The sequence below is a fragment of the Rhinatrema bivittatum genome, chromosome 1 (assembly GCF_901001135.1).
Source record: "Rhinatrema bivittatum chromosome 1, aRhiBiv1.1, whole genome shotgun sequence".
NCBI classification, from domain to species: domain Eukaryota; kingdom Metazoa; phylum Chordata; class Amphibia; order Gymnophiona; family Rhinatrematidae; genus Rhinatrema; species Rhinatrema bivittatum.
Window position 1 is genome coordinate 310,556,061 of NC_042615.1, and position 23,120 is coordinate 310,579,180.

The window sequence follows — 23,120 nt, forward strand, 5'->3', positions numbered from 1 at the left end:
CTGCGCAGCGCAACGATAAAGGATCTCACTCTCAAGACTGTGTTTCTTGTGGCCATCTGCTCCGCTCGACGCATCTCGGAGCTGCAGGCTCTGTCGTGTAGAGAGCCCTATCTCCGTTTCTCCGACTCTGGAGTTTCGCTTCGCACCATTCCTTCCTTTCTTCCGAAGGTGGTTTCGGCATTCCATGTGAACCAGACGGTGGAGTTGCCGTCCTTCTCTTCCTCAGAGCCGAAGTCTCTCCGTCTCCTGGATATAAAGCGCACTTTGCGTCTCTATCTGGAGGCTACAAACGAGTTCTGGACCTCTGACCGTCTCTTTGTACTCTGGTCCGGCCCTAAGAAGGGGTCTCAGGCTTCGAAGACTACCATTGCCAGATGGCTGAAGGCCGGCATTGCTGCTTCCTACATTGGGGCGGGTCGGACTCCCCCACCCGGAATCGTAGCGCATTCTACACGTTCTCAGGCGGCATCCTGGGCGGAGTCTCGCTCGGTATCCTTGCAAGAAATTTGTAGAGCAGCCACCTGGAAGTCGTTACACACGTTCTCGAGGCACTATCGTCTGCACCTCGCCTCTTCGATCTCTGGACACTTTGGCGAGCAGGTTCTCCGAGCAGGCCTCGCAGGACCCCACCCGATTTAGGGAAGCTTGGGTACATCCCACTGTCTGGACTGATCCAGGTACGTACAGAGAAAAGAAAATTATTACTTACCTGCTAATTTTCGTTCCTGTAGTACCATGGATCAGTCCAGACGCCCACCGCGTTTGGGTTCTTGATCCTGCTCTGCTCTGCGTTACTTCTTGCTCGCAGTGTTCTGTGTCTTCACAGTCGTTTATTTTCACTGTTTTTCACAGCTCCCTACAAGTTGGTAGGATGTTTGGGGTTTACTTGTTGCGGTTACAATTTTTTCATTATCTGTTTCCACAAACTTGATCCTTCGGGGGTTTCTACTCGGGCTTTGATATACTCGATACTGAACTCCTGCAGAGGGGGTAGTAGTATATATGGATACGCCCCCTCAAAGCTTGTGCTGACTCCATCTGCTGGATTGGGGACATAACCCACTGTCTGGACTGATCCATGGTACTACAGGAACGAAAATTAGCAGGTAAGTAATAATTTTCTTTTAAACAACTAATTCGTTCATTTACATATCATATACATGCTGGGTGCGGAAAGGGTTATGCGTCTGTTTTAAGAAGCGCTAAGGACGCGTGAAACTGGAGACTGTATCGCTGGATCGCCTTACGCGTCCGAATTGTGCGCTCACAGCACGTTACAGACGGGAAATCTTCAACCGCACGTTACAGTATCGATCTGTTAGTGATTAGAGCAGCAGGTTGCAAGCCAGGGTTCAAATCTTGCTACCGCTCCTTGTGACTTTGGGCAAGTCATTTCCTCCTCCATTGCTTCAGATACAAACTTAGGGGGTCATTTACGTGCGTCTTCTACATGGCGTGGCTGAGACTGGCTCACAATCTTAAATATCACATAGAGCAGCTAAAGCTTCATTTCCAAACCTATCAGCTCAACACAGAGGAGTATCTCGGGTTCTTAACACGGACTAACACTGCAGAGAGCCTCGAAGAAAAGGGCCGTCAACAGAATTTACACCAACTGCGCCAGAGAATGGTAATGGATACTATTGACAGCTCAGAAGCGGGTGACGTAATAAACGAGACCAGCTCTCAGCACTCTCGCACCTCTAAGCGTACATCTAGGTCCTCAAGGTCACAAGGGTCAAGACACTCGAGCCACTCTCAACTCAGCTCTATCATCCTCCGAAAGAGAGCAGAGTCCCAAGCAGCTATGGCGCGCATGCAGTATGCCGAACAAGCAGCAGCCCTCAAGATAGAAGGGCTCAGAATAGAAGAACAGCAGAAAGCAGCCGCCACAGCTGCTGCCACAGCTGCCACTACAGCCGCTGCTGAGGAATGCAGAAAGGCTGAGCTAGAGATCGCCTTAGACCTGTTGCAGCAAAAGGGAGAAGCAGCAGCCCTTGAAGCCCAAATTAAAGTACTCTATGTGCCCCCGGACCGGGACAATGCAGGAGACCCACTCAGCTGCATGGCCCAACAAGAACCAATCCGGCGGACACTAGAGTACGTCATGGCTCACCCTCTAACCCACGCCAGCGCCGGGGCGTCACCTCCCCCAGAGCAACCTCTGCACCGGGAAGGAACACACCTCCCCTCACAAATAGAGACCTCAAATAGAGAAATCAAACCTGAGACACAAATTGTCATGAGTACCAGACCTCATAGCAGCAATCCACTGACTCTAAATCATACGAATGCAAGAGAGCCACTCACAGGGAGCGTCCCAGTCGAACGCCCCGAGCCAACGCACAACAGGAGAGATGCGCATAGTCAACCACAGGACATCAATCCAGCGAGGCCCGCCACCTTTCAGGATGAGTCCTCAGAAAGAGAAGATCTAACAAGGTACATGTCTCGCCGAGAACTCATAACCGCAGGTCTCTACGCGTTCAACGACCGTCCCAAGGATTACAGGGCATGGAAAGCTGGCTTCCAGAATGTTGTGAGACCTATGAGGCTAGATTCGTCAGAAGAGATGAATTTGGTGATGAAATGGCTAGGATGTGAATCGGCCGAACACGTGAGCAGATTGAAAACCGTCCACCTAAAAGATCCCTCTGCAGCATTAAAGGAGGTGTGGGAGAGACTCGACCGAGACTATGGAAACCCAGTCACCATAGAGAATGCATGGTTCGAGGAACTGGAAAACTTTCCAGTAATATCCAGAAAAGACAACTGCAAGTTGTCAAAATTGGGAGACCTCCTCCGAGAGGTGGAGACTGCGAAAGCCGAACAAATTTACCCGAGTCTCAGCATCCTAGACACACCACGAGGCATGAACGCCATCATAAATAAGCTGCCAAGCGATATACAAGACAAATGGGCATCTCACGGTGCCCGGTACAAAAAGGACAACGACAAGCACCCACCTTTCCATGTCCTCGCGAAGTTCATACATGACTTGGCAAACCACAGGAACGACCCTAGCTTCCAGTTCGACGCATATGAGACACACAGAATCGGCCTCCGAGTGGGCGAAAGGCCAGCCAAAGAGTACGGCAACAAAAGGAAACCCATTTCTGTGCAAAAAACGGAAGTGTCACCCAAGACACCTACATCAGATGAGCTTCCCGATATGAGTAAGGTGGAGGATCCAGACCGGCAGTGCCCCATACACAAAAAACCCCACCCGCTCAGAAAGTGCCGAGGATTCAAGGGGAAACCCTTGAAAGAACGCAAAGAACTGTTGAAAAAGTACAGAATTTGCTACCGGTGCTGTTCTTCATCTGGCCACATGGCTAAAGACTGTGACACAGCCATCAAGTGTTCAGAGTGTGGAAGCGACAGACACAATAGCGCTCTGCACCCTGATGAAGCAAAACTCCACCCTTCAAGGACCTCACACTCCAGCCCAGACCACAGCGAGGAGGAGAAGGACGACCAAATGCCAGAACCGGAAGTGACCCCCAAATACACACAAGTGCGTGGGAGAAACAGCGACGGCAAATCCTGCACAAAAATATGCTTGGCCAGAGTATATCCCGAAGAGTCACCTGAGAAGGCAGTCAAAATGTACGTCATCATAGATGAGCAGAGCAACAGATCCCTGGCAAGGCCGGAATTCTTCGACTTGTTTGACATCCGTCATCACTACACTCCGTACAACCTCGAAACCTGCTCAGGAGTCACCCGTGTAACAGGGAGGAGGGCAGGTGGATACGTGATAGAAGCGATGGATGGCAGCAACAAGTCAAACTTGCCCACGCTCGACGAGTGCAGCCAGATGCCTAACAAGAGAGATGAGATTCCCACACCAGAAGCCACTCGGCACCTTCCTTATCTAAAGTCCATAATGCACCAGCTCCCACCACTAGATCCGGAAGCAGAAATCTTGCTGCTACTGGGCAGAGACGCACCAGCACTGACCAAGGTCTTGGAGATGCGTGATGGCCCAATAGCCGGTCCCTACGCATACCGACTCGCCTTGGGATGGGTTATAGTCGGCTATGTCAGCTTGAAGCAAACAAAGGGACCAAGTGTTCAGACATACGCCACGAATATCTCAGAGGATAGAAATCCTACCCTATTTGAACCACGTCCTAACCACCTACGCACCAAGGAGATACTAAGCTGCAAAGGACCACATCTCAATTCAGCTACCAGCCGGATCTCCCCCCTATCAGATGCAGAGGAACATCTAGGGGACCCAGTGCTTCAAGTCGCCACGGATGGCGACAAACCTACCCCTTCGGTAGAGGATAGCCTGCTGCCCGCAGTGGCCACGCCTGGGCTCAGAAGGACAGCCCAAGAAGGAGATAAGGAACACGACGCAGTTGCCAGATGCCTCGTGGAAAAGGACTTCCATGTAGATGACGAGCTGAGGTCCTTACCCATTGCAGAGGAGGCAATACTGGCAAGCATCAGTCTACGGCTCCACGAAATGGCACCCGACAAACCTGAAGTAATGAGAATATCTCCTCCAGACGATCATGCCAGAAACTCAGAGAACTTGGTCCTGAGAGTGGACACACCTCCTCTCCAACGCAACCTTGGGTTAAACTGGGATCCAAAGAGTGACGTTTTCATGTCCCAAATCTTGACCCAAGGTGAACCACACACTCACCGAGGTGTCCCGTCCACAGTCAACAGCCTGCACGATCCACTGGAGTTTGTGACTCCAGCCACGATACAAGGAAGAGCCTTGTTAAGAGAGCTTTCATCAAGTGCTCCTGAGTGGGACACTCCACTACTTCCAGCAAGGAAGCCAGAATGGGGAAAGTGGAAGAACCCCCTAAGAGCGCTTGAGCAGTTCCACACACTACGCACCCATGTTCCAACGCCACTCAATACAAACAGCCACAAAGGGATCTGCAACTTCTCGGACACAGCGGTGAAGGCCACAGCCGCGGTAGGCCTTTTGAGAGCGACAGGTGCAGAAGGAACAGTGCGTGGAGACTTTATCTTCGGCAAAGTCAAGCCAGCACCACAACCTAACCACAGCATACCATGCCTAGAATCATGTGGAGCGGCGCTGGCAGAGGAAACAGTGAAATTGACAACAGCCGAAATAGACATCCGAATCGATGCCGTCCGTCTTCGCATGGACAGCCAAGTAGTGCAGAGCTACATCTACAACCAGACAAGAAGGTTCCATGTATACGCTCAGCTCTGGGGTTCAGCCACCCGGATCCGTTCCGACTGTGGAACCGACTTCGCAGGAACCTGTAAACAGTGGGACATTGTATCCATCACGCCTTTGAGGCAAAAGACTATGAACATTCCGGTACCTCGCGGAAACTTGACGGCGGGGAGCTCCACAAGCATCAATGGAAACAAGTCCAACAGCTTGCCAACTCCCTTGGGACCCGTCGGAAGAAATAGTACTCGCCGGCTCTCCAGCACCAAAATGAGTGGCGATCCAAGATCTTCTACAGGCCCGTCAGTGAAGTGGTACTCCTCATGCCACGTGAAGAAACTTGAACTTCGTGGACCGTTGTCCACACCAAAGACTCTCTCTTTGTGTTGTCTGTCTCTCGTTTCAGCTCAGCGAAACTCCTTGAGGAAGACACAGTCTACTGCTTAGATGACTGGATGAGCGAGATGACCGCGAACTTCCCTGAACGTCGAAAGATCCAGTTATAATGAACTTTACACTGTTGCATGATGATATGAGAACTGATATTGTGGTATCTTGCGATACCAGACGGGGAGTGTTCTGTCCCCAGTAAAGGGTACATGTTTATGTCTGTATACATTGCATCCCACCTGTGTTTACTACGGCCCCTCCCTCCTGAGAACTCATGACATTTTCTGTAACCCAGGACAAAAGTCTGGGAGCCTTGCCTTTAAAGGGAGTTTTGCCCTTAACAGAAGCCCCCTCTCCTCTGTTCCTCCCATTGGGAAAGGGTCTGCATGCCTTCTCAATCTAACTTGGGTCTTCTTAGGGGTCTTATTGGTTGAAGGGACTGCCCTTCATGTCCCCTCCTGTGTCACATGGATCCTAGGCTCGCCACCATTGGATCTCGCCCCTAGCCCCAGCCTGTGGGGACTTTTCCTGTAATCACTCTCCAAGATTGTGAGCCAGTCTCAGCCACGCCATGTAGAAGACGCACGTGCCTGTAACCTCTGTTACACGAACAGCTTTTTTACATTTCTCCTACCGCTTTGATCCTAAAAGACTAATCAGCTTCAAACCCTCGTCTTCTTACCCTGCATCTCAAGAAACTCCTGTTCCCCCCCCCCCCCCCCCCTCTCCTACCTATTTCCAGCCATAAGGATCTTCGCCTGAGGCTACTTTGAATTGAATCCAACAATTGTGAGTAATAGAAGAATTATCTATGCAATAAATGATTCATACTTAAAAGATCCTTGTTTTGAATACTGATTAAAGGAGAAAAGTTAGCTGTCTGGATGAGGAAACTTGGGAAGTTTTTATTGAGCCAGAACAAAAGGTTTTCTCCCATTTTGTGTTTATGTGAAAAATTCTTAGTATACAGGGCCCTTAGGTTATAGGCCTTCTGGAGATAAAAGAAATAGGTGTACTAGCTGAATGTAATCTGCTTTGATATGTCTTGAAAGAAATGGAAATAAAAAATTATAAATAAAATTATAAGCTATCCTCTGTAAGCTCTGTGCTGTACCATCACTTGGAGCAAGCAAGTTGAGGGAGGAGTATAGTAAACAGGTTCTAGATGTTACATAAGATTTTCCATACTGGGTCAGACCAAAGGTCAATCAAGTCCAGTATCCTGTTTCCAAGAGTGGCCAATCCAAGTCACAAGTACTTGGCAGAATCCCAAAAGGTCAATAGATTCTAGAGATGTGAATCGGAACCGGAATCGGTTCGGATTCTGGTTCTGATTCACATGTGGGGTTTTTTTCATCGGCCGATCGCGGTTTTGTTTATTGGCTGTGCCCGAGCCGATAAACAAAAAACCCACCCCGACCCTTTAAAACTAATACCTTAGCTTCCCCCACCCTTCCGACCCCCCCCCCCCCCCCCAAATTTTTTTACAGGTACCTGGTTTGTCCAGTGGGGGTCCCTGGAGCGATCTCCCGCTCCCGGGCCGTCGGCTGCCACTAATCAAAATGTGGCTGATGGCCCTTTGCCCTTACCATGTGACAGGGTATCTGTGCCATTGGCCGGACCATGTGACAGGGGCTGACCAATGGCACAGGTAGCCCCTGTGACATAGTAAGGGCAAAGGCTATTGGTGCCATTTTGATTACTGGCAGCCGATGGCCCGAGTGCAGGAGATCGCTCCCGGACCCCCGCTGGATCACCAGGGGCTTTTGGGCAAGTCTTGGGGGACCCTCCTGACCCCCACAAGACTTGCCGAAAGTCCAGCGGGGGTCCAGGAGCAACCTCCTGCACTCGGACCGTCGGCCGCCAGTATTCAAAATGGCACCGATAGCCTTTGCCCTTACTATGTCACAGGGGCTACCGGTGCCATTGGTCAGCCCCTGTCATATGGTAGGAGCATAAGATGGTGCCGGCCAGCCAGTGCTCCTACCATGTGACAGGGTCTGGCCAATGGCACGGATACCCTCTCACATGGTAAGGGCAAAGGGCCATCGGCGCCATTTTGATTAGTGGCAGACGACGGCCCGGGAGCAGGAGATCGCTCCAGGGACCCCCACTGGACCACCAGGTTCCTGTAAAAAGTTTTTGAGGGGGTCGGGAGGGTGGGGGAAGCTAAGGGATTAGTTTTAAAGGGTCGGGGTGGGTTTAGGGGTTATTTTTGTGTGCCGTTTTTCCCACCCTCCCCCAAAATGATAAGAGAACCCCCACGATGAATATCGTGGGGTTTTCCTATCATTTTGGGGGAGCCCCCGATTTCTGACGATTTTGAAAATATCGTCCGAAGCCCAATTCACATCCCTAATAGATTCCATGCTGCTTATCCTAGGAATAAGCAGTGGATTTCCTCAAGTCCACCTTAAAAATCATTTATGGATTGTTCTTCTAGGAACTTGTCTAAACCTTTTTTAAACCCAGCAACACTTACAACTTTCACACATCCTCCAGCAATGTATTCCAGAGTTTAATTATGCATTGAGTAAAAAACATAATTTTTCCTCTTTGTCTTAAATGTATCACCTAGTAACTTCATTGAATGTCCTCTAGTTTTTATGCTTTTTGAAAGACTAACCAACTCATTCATGTTTTACTGTTCCAATTTACTCATTAGTTTATAGACTTCTATCATATCTACCCTCAGCCGTCTCTTCTCCAAGCTGAAGAGTCCTAACCTCTTTAGCCTTTCCTCATAAGGGAATCATTCCTTCCCCTTTATCATTTTGATTGTCCTTCTCTGTACCTTTTCTAATTATGCTATGTCTTTTCTCAGATGTGATGACCAGAACTACTCATAATACTCAAGGTGCAGTCGCACCATGGAACAATATAGAGGCATTATGATATTCTCTGTTTTATTTACCATTATGGAGACCCTGAAAACCAGACCTATTTGTGGCATTCCATGACTAGAGTTGACTACTTCTATCTTTCTCTGTTTCCCTAGATTAGATTTTTCATGCCCCTTCTATTGTCTGTAGCTGGCTTTGTTTGAAGGCAGTAGTATAGGATTTCACATTTCCTTGAAAAACCTGCTTGTTTCCAAAGGTTGGGCTGCCACATTCCCTGCTTCACCACATTTTATCTTGCATATAGCTACTGTGTAATTTTCCACTTGTTGGCAGAGCTGTCAAATTTCTCAGTTCCAGGAGGGAGATTTTAGGCCAGTCCTAGATTTCTGATAACTCCTTTCTGATGCATTATGGGATCTGCAGCACTGATTTCAATGGGCAGAATCACAGACTATAAATACCACACTGATTTGGAACATGGCACTGGTTACAGTCTCCTTCCTGGAAATGAGTGACTTCGCATCTCTATGTTGGGGTTACAGACCCCATCAGATGTGCCTATTAGTATACAAATGTTTGCAAATTTATGCAAGCATTCTGCAAAGGGTGGCTTTCCATGGACCATAACTGGACATCCCACCAAAGTTGCAGCTTGAAGATCAGGTGGGGGCAAGGATTACTGTGAGTTGCAGATCCACTCATCACTTGGCTTTTAAGCACTCCCTCCATATATTTTGCATTATAAAATGTAATCAATTATTTCAGCCATCCTCATAAACTCATCTACCACAGCTTCTCTCATACACACTCTCACAAACAGTCTTCTCTCTCACACAGACATATGCATATCAAGTAGGTTTTCTTTCCCTCATACCAGCTTTTTCTCTTCTATCTTCCAAATCTCCCATTCACAGAAAGCCCAAATTTAGATTATATATTTTTGGGAGACAGGGTTGGAGGGCAAAGTGGGGGGAGGGGGTGTAAGAGTTAAGCAAAAAAAGTATGTGCAACGCTCTTCTCTCAAATTATAGGACATAAAAGCTAAAAAGAATAAAAAACTGTAAATGTCAGGTGCTGGACATTAAAGCTAGAATTTAAAAAATACATATAAAATCAGTCAAATCTTTCCACTCATGTAATCAGATAATTAATGTGAAATTAATTTGAAAAGAAAAGACTTTCTTACCTTTCTCTTTTTCTTCCATAACATACTGTTCTCATAAGAACATAAGATTTGACATAGTGAACCCTTGATCTGATCCAATAAGCCCAGTATCCTGTTTCCAAAAGTGGCCAAACCCATTCTTTTCCATTCATTATTTTATAGACTTCTATCATATCCCCCCTCAGCCGTCTCTTCTTCAAGCTGAAGAGCCCTAACATCTTTAGTCTTTCCTCATAGGGGAATTGTTCCTTCCCTTTATCATTTTGGTCATCCTTCTCTGTATCTTTTATAATTCCACTATATCTTTTTTGAGATGTGTCAACCAGAATTACACACAATACTCAAAGTGTGGTCTCACCATGGAGCGATACAAAGGCATTACGACACCTTCTGAATTATTTCTATTTGCTTTCTGAGCTGCTGCTGCACACCGAGCAGAGGATTTCAACATATTATCCCTGATTATTCCTTGATTCTTTTCCTGCTTGGTGATGCCCAATGTGGAACCTTGTATTGTGTAGCTATAATTTGGGTTGTTCTTCCCTATGTGCATCCCTTTGTATTTCATTTCATTTATTAAACTTAATATACCTCCTGACGATGGGAATTCCCAAGCAGTTAATTCCCATTGATAGACAGTTTAATAAATGAAATGCCCGCATTAAATGTCATTTGGCATTTGGATGCCTAGACTCCTAGTCTCACAGGGTCCTCCTGCAGTTTCTCACAATCTTCTTGTGATTTAAACAACTTTGAATAATTTTGTATCATCAGCAAATTTGATCACTTCACTAATTGTTCCTATCTTTAGGTCATTTATGAATATGTTAAAAAGTATTGGTCCCAGAACAGATTCCTGGGGCACTCCGCTATTAACCTTTCTCTGTTGAGAAAATTGACCATTTAGCCCTGTTCTCTGTTTTCTGTCTTTGAATCAGTTCTCAAGCTACAATAGAACATTGTCTCCTATTCCATGACTTTTTAATTTCCACGAGTCTCTCATGAGGTACTTTGTCAAATGCATTCTGAAAATCCAGATACACTCTATCAACTGGTTCACATTTATCCACATGTTTAATCATGCCCTCAAAAAATTTAGCAGGAAACCAATGCCTCACATTACAGTAGCAGATAAGTTGCCTAACTGAAAGGCCCCAGATACAGTAGCTTGTCGCCATGTAAAATTGAACTCCTCGAGAGGAGGTTGGAGAGGGGTAGAAGAAATGGTGGCTCTGATGGAAAGGCATGAGTCATTCTCTTCCTCTTCTTACCCATTTACAAGGAAGGCAAAACTTAGCTAAGAGGAAAACCGCAGCCAAATTTGCCCTAGTGGCATGCCCCTTTGGAGAAGCATGGTTTCAGCGTGCAAACAAGGCCCAGGTTTTATAAGGCAGCCAGCACTGAACAGTGACATCAGAAGGGGGAGTTTCCATGGACACCAGGCAGCTCAAACAGCTAGTAAGACTTCATTGCTTCTTCATTGCACTCTCCCTAGTTGTATGCTGCCAAGGCCCAATATCTAGGGTTCTATCTCCCTCGGGGGTGGAGGCCCCTGCGAGACATGGGTCTGGTCTTTCCTTGGGTAATGATTCCTTGAATACCCTAGTCAACGATGGAGAGGTCTTAGCAAGAAATTATGAAGAAGATGATCAGCTGGGCCTCCTAAAACCATTAGAGCAGGCTGCATTGATGAAACCTGCAGTTATAAATTTAGAGAATTTATGGTCAGCAATTGCAAGTCTAGAGAATGTTTTGATATCTAAGATGGACAATATATTATCTTCAATTAATGCTCTGACCATTACATCTAGTGAGTATTCTAAGCAAATTAAAGAACAAGAGGGAAAACTGGGTCAAGCTGAAAATTCAATCAAGAATTTATTTGATTCTGATTTAGCTCTGATTAAAGATAACCAGGTGATTCATCATAAATTGGAGAATATAGATAATTATTCTGGAAGATCCAGTGGTGTGCAGTCAGGGCCTTCAAGGGATTCAGTGAATCCCCAGCCCTTAGGGGTCGCTACGGGTGGCAAGTGCCACCCCAACTTTAAACATCAGATCAGGCAAGGATAAACCAAACCCCTGCCAGATCCGATCAATAGTGACACCCCCACCCTCCCATAACCCCCTTTCCCCTGGCAGCAGGAGTCACATTTAACCAAACGACATCTCCTGCTGCCACGGGGCCTGTCTCGCAGCTCTTATCACGAGATTAGCCTGGCAGCAATAGGAGATGACATTTTTCTAAATGCAATTCCTGTTGCCATCCACCCCACAAACCAATGGGGCTGTGAGCAGATCCCATCATGCTCGTGGCCGAAGAAGAACAAAAAGGTCTGGCGGCAGCACAAGCAAAACCCAACTGCTTGAGGCCGAAGGAAAAGGTCCAGAGAGGTCGCAATCAGAGCCTACTCACTCATGGCCGAAGTGAAAGAAAAAGGCTCAGAAAGGTGCAAGCAGAATCCATCCCACTCGCAGCCAAAGAAGGAAAACAAGGCCCAGAGAGGATGCAAGCGGAGCCCACCAGCTCATGGGCAAAGAGAAAGAAAAAGGCTTGGAGAGGCCGTGAGCGGAACCCAGCCCATGCTGGCCAAAGAGCAAAATCAGGGCCCAGGGAGACCGCAAGTCGAGCCCACCTGCTCGTGGCTGAAGAGAGAGGAAAAGCTTGGAGAGGTTGTGAACAGAACTCATGCCGCTCACAGACAAAGAAGAAAATCAAGGCTTGGTGTATGCCTATGAGAGAGAATATGGAAGCCTGCTTGATTGTGTGACTGTGAGAATGATTGGGAGCCTGCTTGTGTGTGTGCCTGTGTGAGAGCCTGTATTTGTGTACCCATGAGCGTGCATGCCTGTGAAAGCAATGTGTCACATACAGGTTCTCACAGGCACACACACTCACACACACACACATATAAAGTGTCTATGAGGGAGAGAGAGACTGTGTATGTGAGAGATAGGGTATGTGTGTGAGAGCATAGGCATGTATTTGAAAGAGAGAGTGTGTGAGAGAATGAATGTGTTATTGTGTGTGTGTGTGTGTGTGTGTGAGAGAGAGAAGATAAAGTTTGTGTGGCACTACCTCCCCCAATCCACGACAATTTCGGGGTGACTAGAAATCAAAATATCCCAGGTATGGAGAGCAGGAGTTTTTAAAATCCTTTTATTTTAATTACTGGGTGGTGTTTGATGTTTCTGCTGGTTTGAAATATTTTATTGGTGTTTTGGAAAATGTATAACAAGTTTTTTTTAATTATTGGATATTTCTTGGCTGCTTTAACATTTATTATTTTTATTAGTATGATTTTAATATTGTGAATGTTTTATGTCTTGATTTTATTGCTTGATGTTTTGTGAGGAATGATGATGTTTCTGTTTTTCCATTGTTACACTGCTTAATAAAGTCGGGCTTGTGCTTTCCAGTTCATTTTTTGTTGGCACATTTCTATTTATACTTTATGGTTTTTTTTTATTTTATTTTGGTGAGGGTTGGTCTTATATAACTTTAATTCTTGCTGTAAAAATGACAGTACTTATTATCACTGAATTTTATGGCATTATGGTCATCCCTTTTTCATTTCTATTTTAACGAAAGTTTGTTTTATTAATTTCACCTGCATGCAGAAAACAGTTTTGGATGTTATTGCTGAAAATAATTTTTCATACACATTTTATTTTCACAGCTGTTAGGTGATTATTTTAAGCAAGGGCTGGACTTAGCCAATGTTCCCTTTAAGGACTGGGTTGCTGTGAGCATAAAATTGATAGGCTTTTTGCATCAAAGAAAGTAGCGCTCAAACATTAAGCATATAATAAAATAAATAAAACGCATATAATCAATAAATGCATATCGTAAAAACATAACAAGAAACCAGAATAAAGTTATTTACAGAATCACTATATAGACCAAATTAACCAGGGCATCTTCTAGGGTTTTACTATTCGCCAGAAGGGTATTGGGTAGAGCATTTGAGTTCGTTGTAGTTGATGATGTTTGTAAGGGCAGAGGACCTTGTAGGTAGTGTCGGTCTCTGCAACCAGTGGAAGTGGTTCGGGAGTTTTTCATGAAGGCCAAGATAGGAACACTGGCTTCAGAAGTGATATGTGAAACATATTATGGATTCCTAAAGTTGGTGGCAACCGAAGCTGGTATGTAACTGGTCCAACATGACAAATGACGGGAAAAGTTCCAATGTACCTCGGTGCAAACCTTTCGGAAGGTATCTTAAGCCGAATATACCAAGTACTTAACCAGACTTTCTGGCCAGGAAGAAACTCAGGAACAGAGCGTTGATGGATGTCAGCAGACTTCTTGGCCCGGGATGCGGCTTGGCGTAAGTAAAAATTAATTTGATTCCTGAATGCCTTGAGGGCATCAGCAGTAGCTTGCTTGGCAGGATAGGGCACAAATAATGGTATGGGTATTGGTGGTCGTGGCTGCTTCCCATTAACGATAGAAAAGGGTGACGTGCCTATGGCAGCGGCAATATGGGAGTTGTGGGAGAACTCTGCCCTAGGAAGGAATTCAGACCAGTTGTCTTGATGATCATTTATGTAGGTGCGGAGGAAGGATTTTAAGGAGCGATTCATTTGCTCAGCTTGTCCATTGGCCTGCGAATGGTACGCTGTTGTTAAACTGATGTTGATGCCAAATTTATTGCAGAAGGCGTACCAGTATCGGGCAACAAATTGTGGACCCCTGTCGGAGACAATGTCTTTGGGCAAGCTGTGTAGCCAAAATATATGGAGAAAGAACAGGTGTGCCAATTCGAGAGCAGATGGTAGGCCCGGAAATGGAAGAAAATGGGCCATTTTAGAAAGCCCTTGGATGGCGGCAAGTCCACAATGAAATCCATGGAGAGCCTTGTCCATGGTTGCTCGGGAGCTGGACGTGGCTGGAGGAAACCCCATGGTCGATCGACCTGGGCTTTCTGTTGAGCGTAAGTATTGCAGGAATCAATGTACGCTTTAGCGTCATAGTGGGCCATCAAAAGAACCGCTGGTGCAACGCTAGGGTTTGCGCTCGCCCTGGGTGACTGGCGAACTTAGAATCATGTGCCTACCAGAGGACTCTTTCATGGAGGCAATGGGGCACAACGGTCTTCCCAGTTGGAACTGGGTGAGTTGCAGACAAATAAATACAAGCTGGGTCGATAATGTGACCGGGTTCTTCAGGAGTATCTTCTGGTTCGAAGGAACGTGATAGAGCATCTGCCTGAAGATTTTTTCCAGCTGGGCGATAGCAAAGTTCAAAGTTGAACCTAGAAAGGAACAGGGCCCATCGAGCCTGATGGGCATTTAGGCACTGGGCACAATTCAAGTGTTCCAGATTCTTGTGATCTGTGAATATGGTGAATTTATGTTGAGCGCCCTCTAGCCAAAGGCGCCATTCTTCAAGAGCTAATTTGATAGCAAGCAATTCATGCTCTCCAATGCTATAGTTTTGTTCTGCAGAAGAGAATTTGCGTGAGGAGAATGAGCACTGAACTAGGGATCCAGAAGTTGAATATTGTCTCAAGACTGCCCCGGCCCCAATAGCATAGGTGTCCACCTCAACCTGGAAGGAGCATTAAGGGTCTGGATGGTGAAGACAAGGTTCAGCTAGGAAGGCCTCTTTGAGACAGTGAAAGGCTGTAATGGCTTCCGGGGTCCAGTTCTGGGTATCTTGGCCCTTACGGGTCAATGCGGTAAGAGGAGCCGCCAGTGTTGAGTAATGAGGGATGAAATGGTGGTAATAATTCATGAATCCTAGAAATCCTTGTAATGCTTTAAGACCCATGGGCTGAGGCCAATCTTGGATTCATTTGAGTTTTTCAGGATCCATACAGAATCCTCGTTGCGAATATATATACCCAAGAAAAGACAAACTGGATTTTACAAACAGGAATTTATCCAATTTCGTAAAAAGATGGTTTTCTAGGTTGAAGAACCGTGTGGACATCGGTGCGGTGTGTAGCCAGATCCTTGGAGAAGACAAGGATGTCATCAAGGTATGCCACAACTTGAACATACAATAGGTCTCTGAAGATTTCATTAATCATTCGTTGAAATACTGCAAGAGCATTACAAAGGCCAAAGGGCATCACCAGATATTTGTAATGCCCATGTCTGGTGTTGAAAGCTGTTTTCCAAATGTCACCGGAGCAGATACGCACCAAGTTGTAAGCTCCGTGCAGATCCAATTTGGTGAAAATGGAAGCTCCGTGTAATTGATCAAATAACTCAGAGATCAAGGGCAATGGATATTTGTCTTTGCAGGTGATGGCATTTAAGCAGCGGTAATCAATACACAGCCTTAGGGATCCGTCTTTCTTCGTAATGAAGAAAAATCCTGCACCGGCAGATGTTGAGGGACGAATGAACCCTTTAGCAAGGTTCTCTTGGATGTACTCCATCATAGCCTTGGTCTTGGGAAGAGACAGAGGATAAGTATGCCCTCGGGGAGGCGTGGCCCCAGGCACCAGTTCAATAGGGCAGTCAAACCTCTGAAGAGGTGGTAGAAGGTCCGCCTTCTGCTTTGAAAAGACATCTTCAAAGTCCGCATAAGGAGCTGGTATGCCTGAAGAGGTGGTCACCAAAGAAATCACCGAGAGTGGCACCACCTTTTGAAAACAAGTCTGATGGAAGGTGGAACCCCATTCAACCAGCTGGAGTGACCCCCAATCAAATTGGGGAGAATGACATTACTACCGGGAAGATGGATTTCTCTAAAACCAATAATTCGATTTCTTCAGTATGAAGAGCACCAGTAAGAAGTTGAACTGGCTCAGTGGTCAGGGAAATTCGATCGGGTAAAGGTTCACCATAAAGCGAAACAATGCACAAGGAGGTCTCCAAAGGATGGGAATTTATACCCAAAAGTTGAATTAGTTCCTTGAGGATAAAATTTCCTCCTGCTCTGGAATCCACCAGTGCAAGGACTGGAAAGGACCAGGAGTCCCAAATCAGAGTAACTGGCAAGGACAGTTGAGGGGCTGGTGACATTGCACCCAAGTTCAGGACCTCAACTGAACTTAGGCCGGGTAGTTTCCCGGACAGACTGGACAGGCCTGCAGATGTTGGCCAGGTGCTCTGCAGTACAGACACAGGCCTGTTTGCCTCTGCCAGAGGTGCTCTTCCGGGGACAGCTGCCCACGGCCCAACTGCATGGGTTCTTCCGTCTTAGCCATGATAGAGACCCTACCGGAGGTAGGGTTAGTGGCTGGTGGCGAGCGGGAGTGAACCCAAGAGAGCCTTCTGAATATCCGATTCTCCCGGTGGTGCTCTTGGAGACGATGATCGATTCGGCCAGTCAGATCGATGAGATCCTCAAGTGAGGGAGGGAGCTCCCAAGCTGCCAATTCATCCTTCAGCTGTGGGGATAATCCATCCAGGTAGATAGCACGCAGGCAGTCTTCCTGCCACTAGAGTTCTGTGGCTAAGGTCCGAAATTCAATCGTATAATCAAATAAGCTTCTTTGGCCTTGTCAAAGGTGTAGCAAATTAGTGCTTGCAACATCATGCTGTCCAGGATCGTCAAAGGTCCGCCAGAACAAAGCCACGAATCGAGGCAGTTCCTGTAGGAGCGCATCCGATTGCTCACATAAGGGCAAAGCCCAAGCCAACACCTTACCTTCCAGATGAGACAAGATAAAGGTGACTTTCATGAGTTCATCTTGAAAGATGGAGGGCTGCAGAGCGAACTGCATTTAGAATTGGTTGATGAACCCTCTGCAGAGCTTGCATCACTGTTGAAATGAGGCAGAGCTGACAGAGCCAACAAAGTTCTAGGGGTGGAGGGAGATAGCTGTTGGTGAGAGGAAGCCAGTACTGAAACTGAGTTACCGGGTAGGGCATCAAGCCGGGCATGCAGACGCTCAAGGGAGGAGGCCAGTGCCTCAAGAAACTGTTGCTGTTCTTGTACCTTTGAAGCCAGGCCAGGAATAGCCTGGAGGGCATGCAGCTCTGCCGAGTCCATGACCTTTGCAACCTGTTGTGCCGGAGGTGGACCCTTGGGCCGAGGTGGGGTTGCCGCTACCCATAGGAGGGATCCTATGGGTCCCCACCGTTGGCAGGTGGAATGGGCTGAAGGACGGAGGCCAGCTGGCACTTCACCAATACCAGCCCTCATTCCCTGCAGGTTGAGCCTTTGGGTACTGGGGCCGACTGGACTTAGGTGGGCCTCCATATGTCGTCATCGATGGAAAGTCAGAGAGGTCAGCCCAGAGGCAGCAATAGGGCAGCCCGAGGATGGAGCCGGCGGCCCACCACCGCTAGGGATGAGGAACCAGGCACTGGATTCGTCAGAGGTGAGGGGACCGGACAGGGCTTGGGTCTGCTGCAGCTGGCAAGCGTAACACACTTCACGCTTCTCACTCTGTGTATCTCAACATATTTTCACCTTTCACCCCATATCTCCTGTCTTATTCTTCCTTTCATCACCTTATCTCAGCCCTCCTTCTGCAGTCTCACCATCCCCTTCCCAAACTGGTTCTCTCCGCCTTTCCTTAAATCCTTCCCAGCCTTTCATTTCTCAGTATGCCCTCTCTTTCTCTCTCTTGTGCCCCCTCCATCCCCATGTCCTTATCTTTCTCTCCCTCCTTGTGCCCTCTTGACTCCTGCTCCTCCCCAGTGCCCTCCTCTTTCTCTATATCCTCTTCTTCCTGTGTCATCCACCCTCCTATCGCTTCTTTGTACCTCTTCTGTCTCTCCCTTCCCCTCCATCTCTCCCTTCCTCCCTCATGCTCCATCTATCTTTCTCCTTCTTTGTAACCCCCTTCTCTCCTTGCCGTCTCCCCTTCCATACTTTCTATATGTGTAGTTCTCCTTCCCTCCTCTGTGACCCATTCTATCCCTCCATGCCCCCTCTGTGTCTCTCTCCTTCCCTGTGCCCCCTTATCCCCTCACATGCTCCCCGTGTGTGTGTATCTCCCCCCCCCCCCTTTGTGTCTGTCCTCTCTGTACCTCTGACCTCACCCTGTACCTCTGTCTGCTTTTCTACCTCCTCCGTCCTCTATGCCTGTATCTCTCTGAGCTGGCACACTGCAGGCCCTCTTTCAGATCTTGGCCTAGCAGGCAGGAAGGGGAGGAGGGTGGGAGCCAGTGGGCTATTGCTGCAGAGATCTGTGGAGCCTCTGGGAACTAAGGGCTGTGCCCTGCCTTCTCTCCCCATGCCACTCAATCACAGCGCAGGAAAGGAGGCATGGGGCAGGGACACAGCACAGCTCTCCAGTCCTACCTTTCTCTCCCTGTAAATAGGGGGCTGTGGGAGAGAGGAGGAGTCACCTGCAGAAACTGGATTTTCAGCATCTGGTCTGTACTTCTGACGAGATACCGCCGAGCACATTGGAAAACCTGACTGTCTGGTTCATATCCAATCCTAATGCTGCAGAGTCACTCTAAAATTATGCCATTAACTTTTATAACCCTACATGCTAGGTTTACCCATGTGTATGTGAGTGTATGTTTGTTGGGGAGGGAGCATTTTATGGGCTCAAATCAAATCTTTCCAGGTCTTTTGCTGCCTCATCTGACACAACTCTTCTGCTGACCAAAGGGGCAGAGCTCTGATAGGCCTTGGCAGAATTCCATAGGGTGCACAGTGTGCAAGAATTGGCAAATCATTGACTAAGGTTATCTCTATTTCAGATGCATTTTAGCATGGTGAAACAGTCTAGTTACCCCTTGGCAATTGCTCAGATGTATTTGTTCATTGTTCTTTCTTGCACTCACAGTATGTTAGGTGTTTATGTACATGCTCTAGCAAGGTTCTGCAAGAGCTGTAATCCTTTTCCTACTGGTTACTATTAAAAATGCACTGAAGGTGGAGCTTACAGATCAGCTTTGAAAATTGTAGCTGTGTTGGGGAGGAAGATGTGGGTGTGTCCCATTTATAAGGACGAGCTAGTGACCTCTACAATTTGCAATCTGCCTTTGACTCCGTGCAGAGAGGTGGCAGCTACAAGAGAAAGAGACACATGGAGACCACTGGAAAAGTAAGTGGAATGGGCTAATTATTTGTAGATCCAGCATTTGCAAAAACTTTTAACTAAACTTGGGGGTTGTGATGTATCATAAAAGAGTAAAATTCTGTATAAAAAAGACCTAAAAATATATTCTTGTGTTCAAGAAACAAAATAGATAAGAGATATAATGCTTGTCTAATTATATACTGATCTCTTGACTTGGGCTAGAGGTGGCACTCTTGTTCAGGTTGCCATCAGATTTTCCTGCTTACCCCTGCTCCAGTGGTGGTGAAATGGCAGCAACTGAGAGACTGCCAGCTTCCTTGCCTTTACTCTAAAGAGCCAGAATCAGTGAGAGTAGTCTAAGTTACATGCAGCCTCTCATGACTGCAACTTCATTTTGGGAAGGGGTATAAATTGACTGATCTGGGAAGGGGTACGGGATGAGACCATGAGAAGAGAAATAAGGTACAGAGGTGAATGGAGGAGAAGGGAAGTAGGGAGGAAAAGGAAGAGAAAGGAACTGAGGAGAGCCAGAAAAAGTGAGATTATGGGAGACAATGAGAGAAGAACTGAGAAATAAAGAAGGAGAGGGAAAAACTGGAGAGAATGTGAAATGGAAGAAGCAATAATAGATGAACTGAGGAAGCATGAATGACAGGAGAACTGGTGACAAGGAAGAGAGAAAATGAGACTGGGAGTTAGGGGGAGAAAGCTGAAGTTAGAATTTGGAGAGAGATGGGGCACAATCTGGGAACCTGTTACACCTGATTCAGAATGTCTAAGTTTAGGGGCCTAACCCTAATGACCCTGGTGTTCCCTCAGCTGACCCCTCCTGGTGGTAGCACAGGGTGAGTGATGCTGCTGTGGTTCTTCAGGCTGTGAAGCTTTGTGCCAACTCTCCCAGGGTGGGGAAATCAGTTATTCAGGGTGCAGCCTGGGGGCAGAATCCTCTGCAGAGCCAAACTGTACCGAAGACACTCTCAAAAAATAGCCATTGGCTACCATAACACAAGTCACTCACATCACTAACACACATCTACTGGGTCTGTTCCTTGAACCACTTTTTGAAACTTCCCCATTCTAACCATAACATACACATTTAATATTTCCAACAAACACCCTCCTGGGGCAAGGGCTACCACAATTCTCCATAGTAGTCACCAGTCCTAGCCTTTATCTGACTTCCTAAGGAAATCAGAACTTTCCCAGTGTAAACATAACACAACCTTTAACCTCACACAATAACCATGAGCCCTTGTAAAATATAGGATGAGAAATGTCATCTAATGGCACCTGGGCCACTCTATATACTGTGAAATCTGTCCAGGTCAGCTTGAGTGTTGCGGCTGCCACATTCCCAGCTGGAGGGAGCAGTGGAGTGTGACAGGCCTCTTGGAGATTTCTTCTTACACCTCTCCTGAGGAGAGAAGGCGGACTATATTGGGCTGGATGTACCAAGTATTTTCCGCACAGACACAGGAAAAGAAGTTTGCATTGGCAAGCTCTATCCTCTGGAACCTCTTTGGAAGGAAGTATATTTGAAATCCTTCAAATAAAACAAAAAACTAAAGACATTTGTAAGAGAAGGTCTTTGCTTAAATCTGTGAGTACCTCTCTGAGTGCATCCAGGCTATATGTATGTTCACAGTTTATTTTCATTTATGTTGTTTTAAGTGTTATTTTATTGGTTTTCTGAATGTTATTACTATATGCCATTTAGACGTAAGATAATGCGGCATATAAATGTTTTAATAGATAATAGATAAATGGGAAAAATCCTTTAGTACATCTGGCCTAACATCTGCTACTGGGAGAACTTGGTACTAAAGAGTCACCCGGAAAGAGAGAGATAAATGTTCATAGAGAAGCCTCAGGTATTTGTGGAGCAAAGGGGTGACAAGGGAGATTGAAAGAGAGAGAAGGAAAGAGAAATAGTCATAAGGAGAAAATCACTAAAAGGAAGGAAATGACAGTAGTGAAATGGAAAATAAGTATAATAAGAATTGCAGAGTAAAATAACTGCTCTGACTGCTTTTTTTTTCTGTCAACACTGATTTCTTGGAAGCTTGCCTTATCCTTCTGACCTTGCAGGATGCAGCAGAGCTGAAGATGAACTGCTGCACTCCCCTCCCCAACCTACCTTGTGGCCCAATACACAGGGGGCTGGTGCTTCTAACTCCCTCCTCTTGCCACCGACTCCTCCCCCTCTTGCGTGTTTTGATTCAAACAGCACATCTGTACTAAAGGAAGAGGAGATGGTGGCAAGAAGAGGAAATGATATGCACCGATCACCAGCTGTGAGGGAGGGGGTTTGGAGAGGGAGGAAGAGCAGGGAGAGAGAAGAATGGAAGATCATGGGGTTAGAAAGTGAGGGAGAGGAGAGGGGAAGGGGAAGGGTTGAAAGGTTAAGGAGGGGAGGGGATGGATGGAAGTTGAGAGAGGGGAGTGTGGAGGATGAGGGAATTTGAAAGTGAGAGAGAGTGTAGGATGGAAGTTGTGAGGATTTGGAAGTGGAGTGTGGAAAATAAGAGGATGGAAGATGATAGGAGTTGGATGGAAGTTGAGAACGTGGAAGATGAAGGATGGGATTATGGAAGGTGAAGGTGATTGGAAGGTGAAGGGTGGGAAGTGAGTGAGGAATAGGATGGAAGGTGAGAGAGATTTAAAGGTGAAGGAGAATGGAAAGTGAGCATGGAAGGAGGTAGTGGGTGTGTAAGATGATGGTGATTGGAAACTGTTTTTTGGCCTCCTGGGCCACGAGGAAGCCGGCAGCACCCACTTTTCAGCCCTGGTTCTGCAGCAACTCCTCAGCCCTCCAGGCAGTATCAGGAAAGAGAGAGGCAGCTCTTTTGCAGCTGAATTGTGAGGGGGCATTGGTGTCTGCTAGTGAATGGCACCTTGTGCAAGCACACAGGTCGCATTCCCCCAAAACTGGACCTGAACGCAATGAGACCTGGTTTAATTATCATAAATTAAAATGGATCATTAAAGAATCTTTCAGTTCATAATTTACGGATAATTTTAGTTAAACTCACAATTGTAATTCAATGTTTAATGTTTTATCCCCAATTTCTATAGGTTATCAAATGCAAGGCAGCTGTTCTCTGGGAAACAGGGAAACCCTTTTCCATTGAGGAAGTGGAAGTCCCACCACCTCGAGCTCATGAAATCCGCGTCAAGGTAGAAATTTGTAGAAAAACAACTCTTTTTTCCTGTTTTATTTTACCCTGGACTAGAAATAAATGTGATCTTTTATGCAGTCATTAATGATGTGTACAGAATATTCATTTTTAACATAACTGACTAACTAACTAAATCACACCCTTAACCAAAAATCTTCCCAGTACTCCCCAGTAACAAGAACACCGTTGATAAAATCCTGGCAACATTCAGGCTGTAGGAACTGTTTGAGAGTTATCTTGGCAAAAGAAGCATAAACATATTGATACTTTTTATTTGTGTATATTATAATCTTCAGAGAATTTTGGATTGGCAGAATTGGAATTTTATTAAATAAATACAAACATACATACATACATATCTATGCTATTTTGTACATTGCTTTGGGCCTCAGCAGAAGAGATTAACACATTTTAATAAAC

At 46.4% G+C, this 23,120-nt stretch overlaps 1 protein-coding gene across 1 annotated transcript in view; it reads left to right on the top strand.

Moving 5' to 3' along the window:
• Positions 1–19,319: 19,319 nt before the first annotated feature.
• Positions 19,320–23,120, top strand: part of LOC115095298 (alcohol dehydrogenase 1C-like) — a 67,679-nt gene continuing 63,878 nt past the window's right edge. Inside the window, exons 1-2 of the mRNA XM_029608797.1 lie at positions 19,320–19,545; positions 22,597–22,698. Of these exons, the coding sequence (XP_029464657.1) occupies positions 19,528–19,545; positions 22,597–22,698 (120 nt within the window). The 5' untranslated portion in view covers positions 19,320–19,527. The remainder of the gene's footprint in view (positions 19,546–22,596; positions 22,699–23,120) is intronic.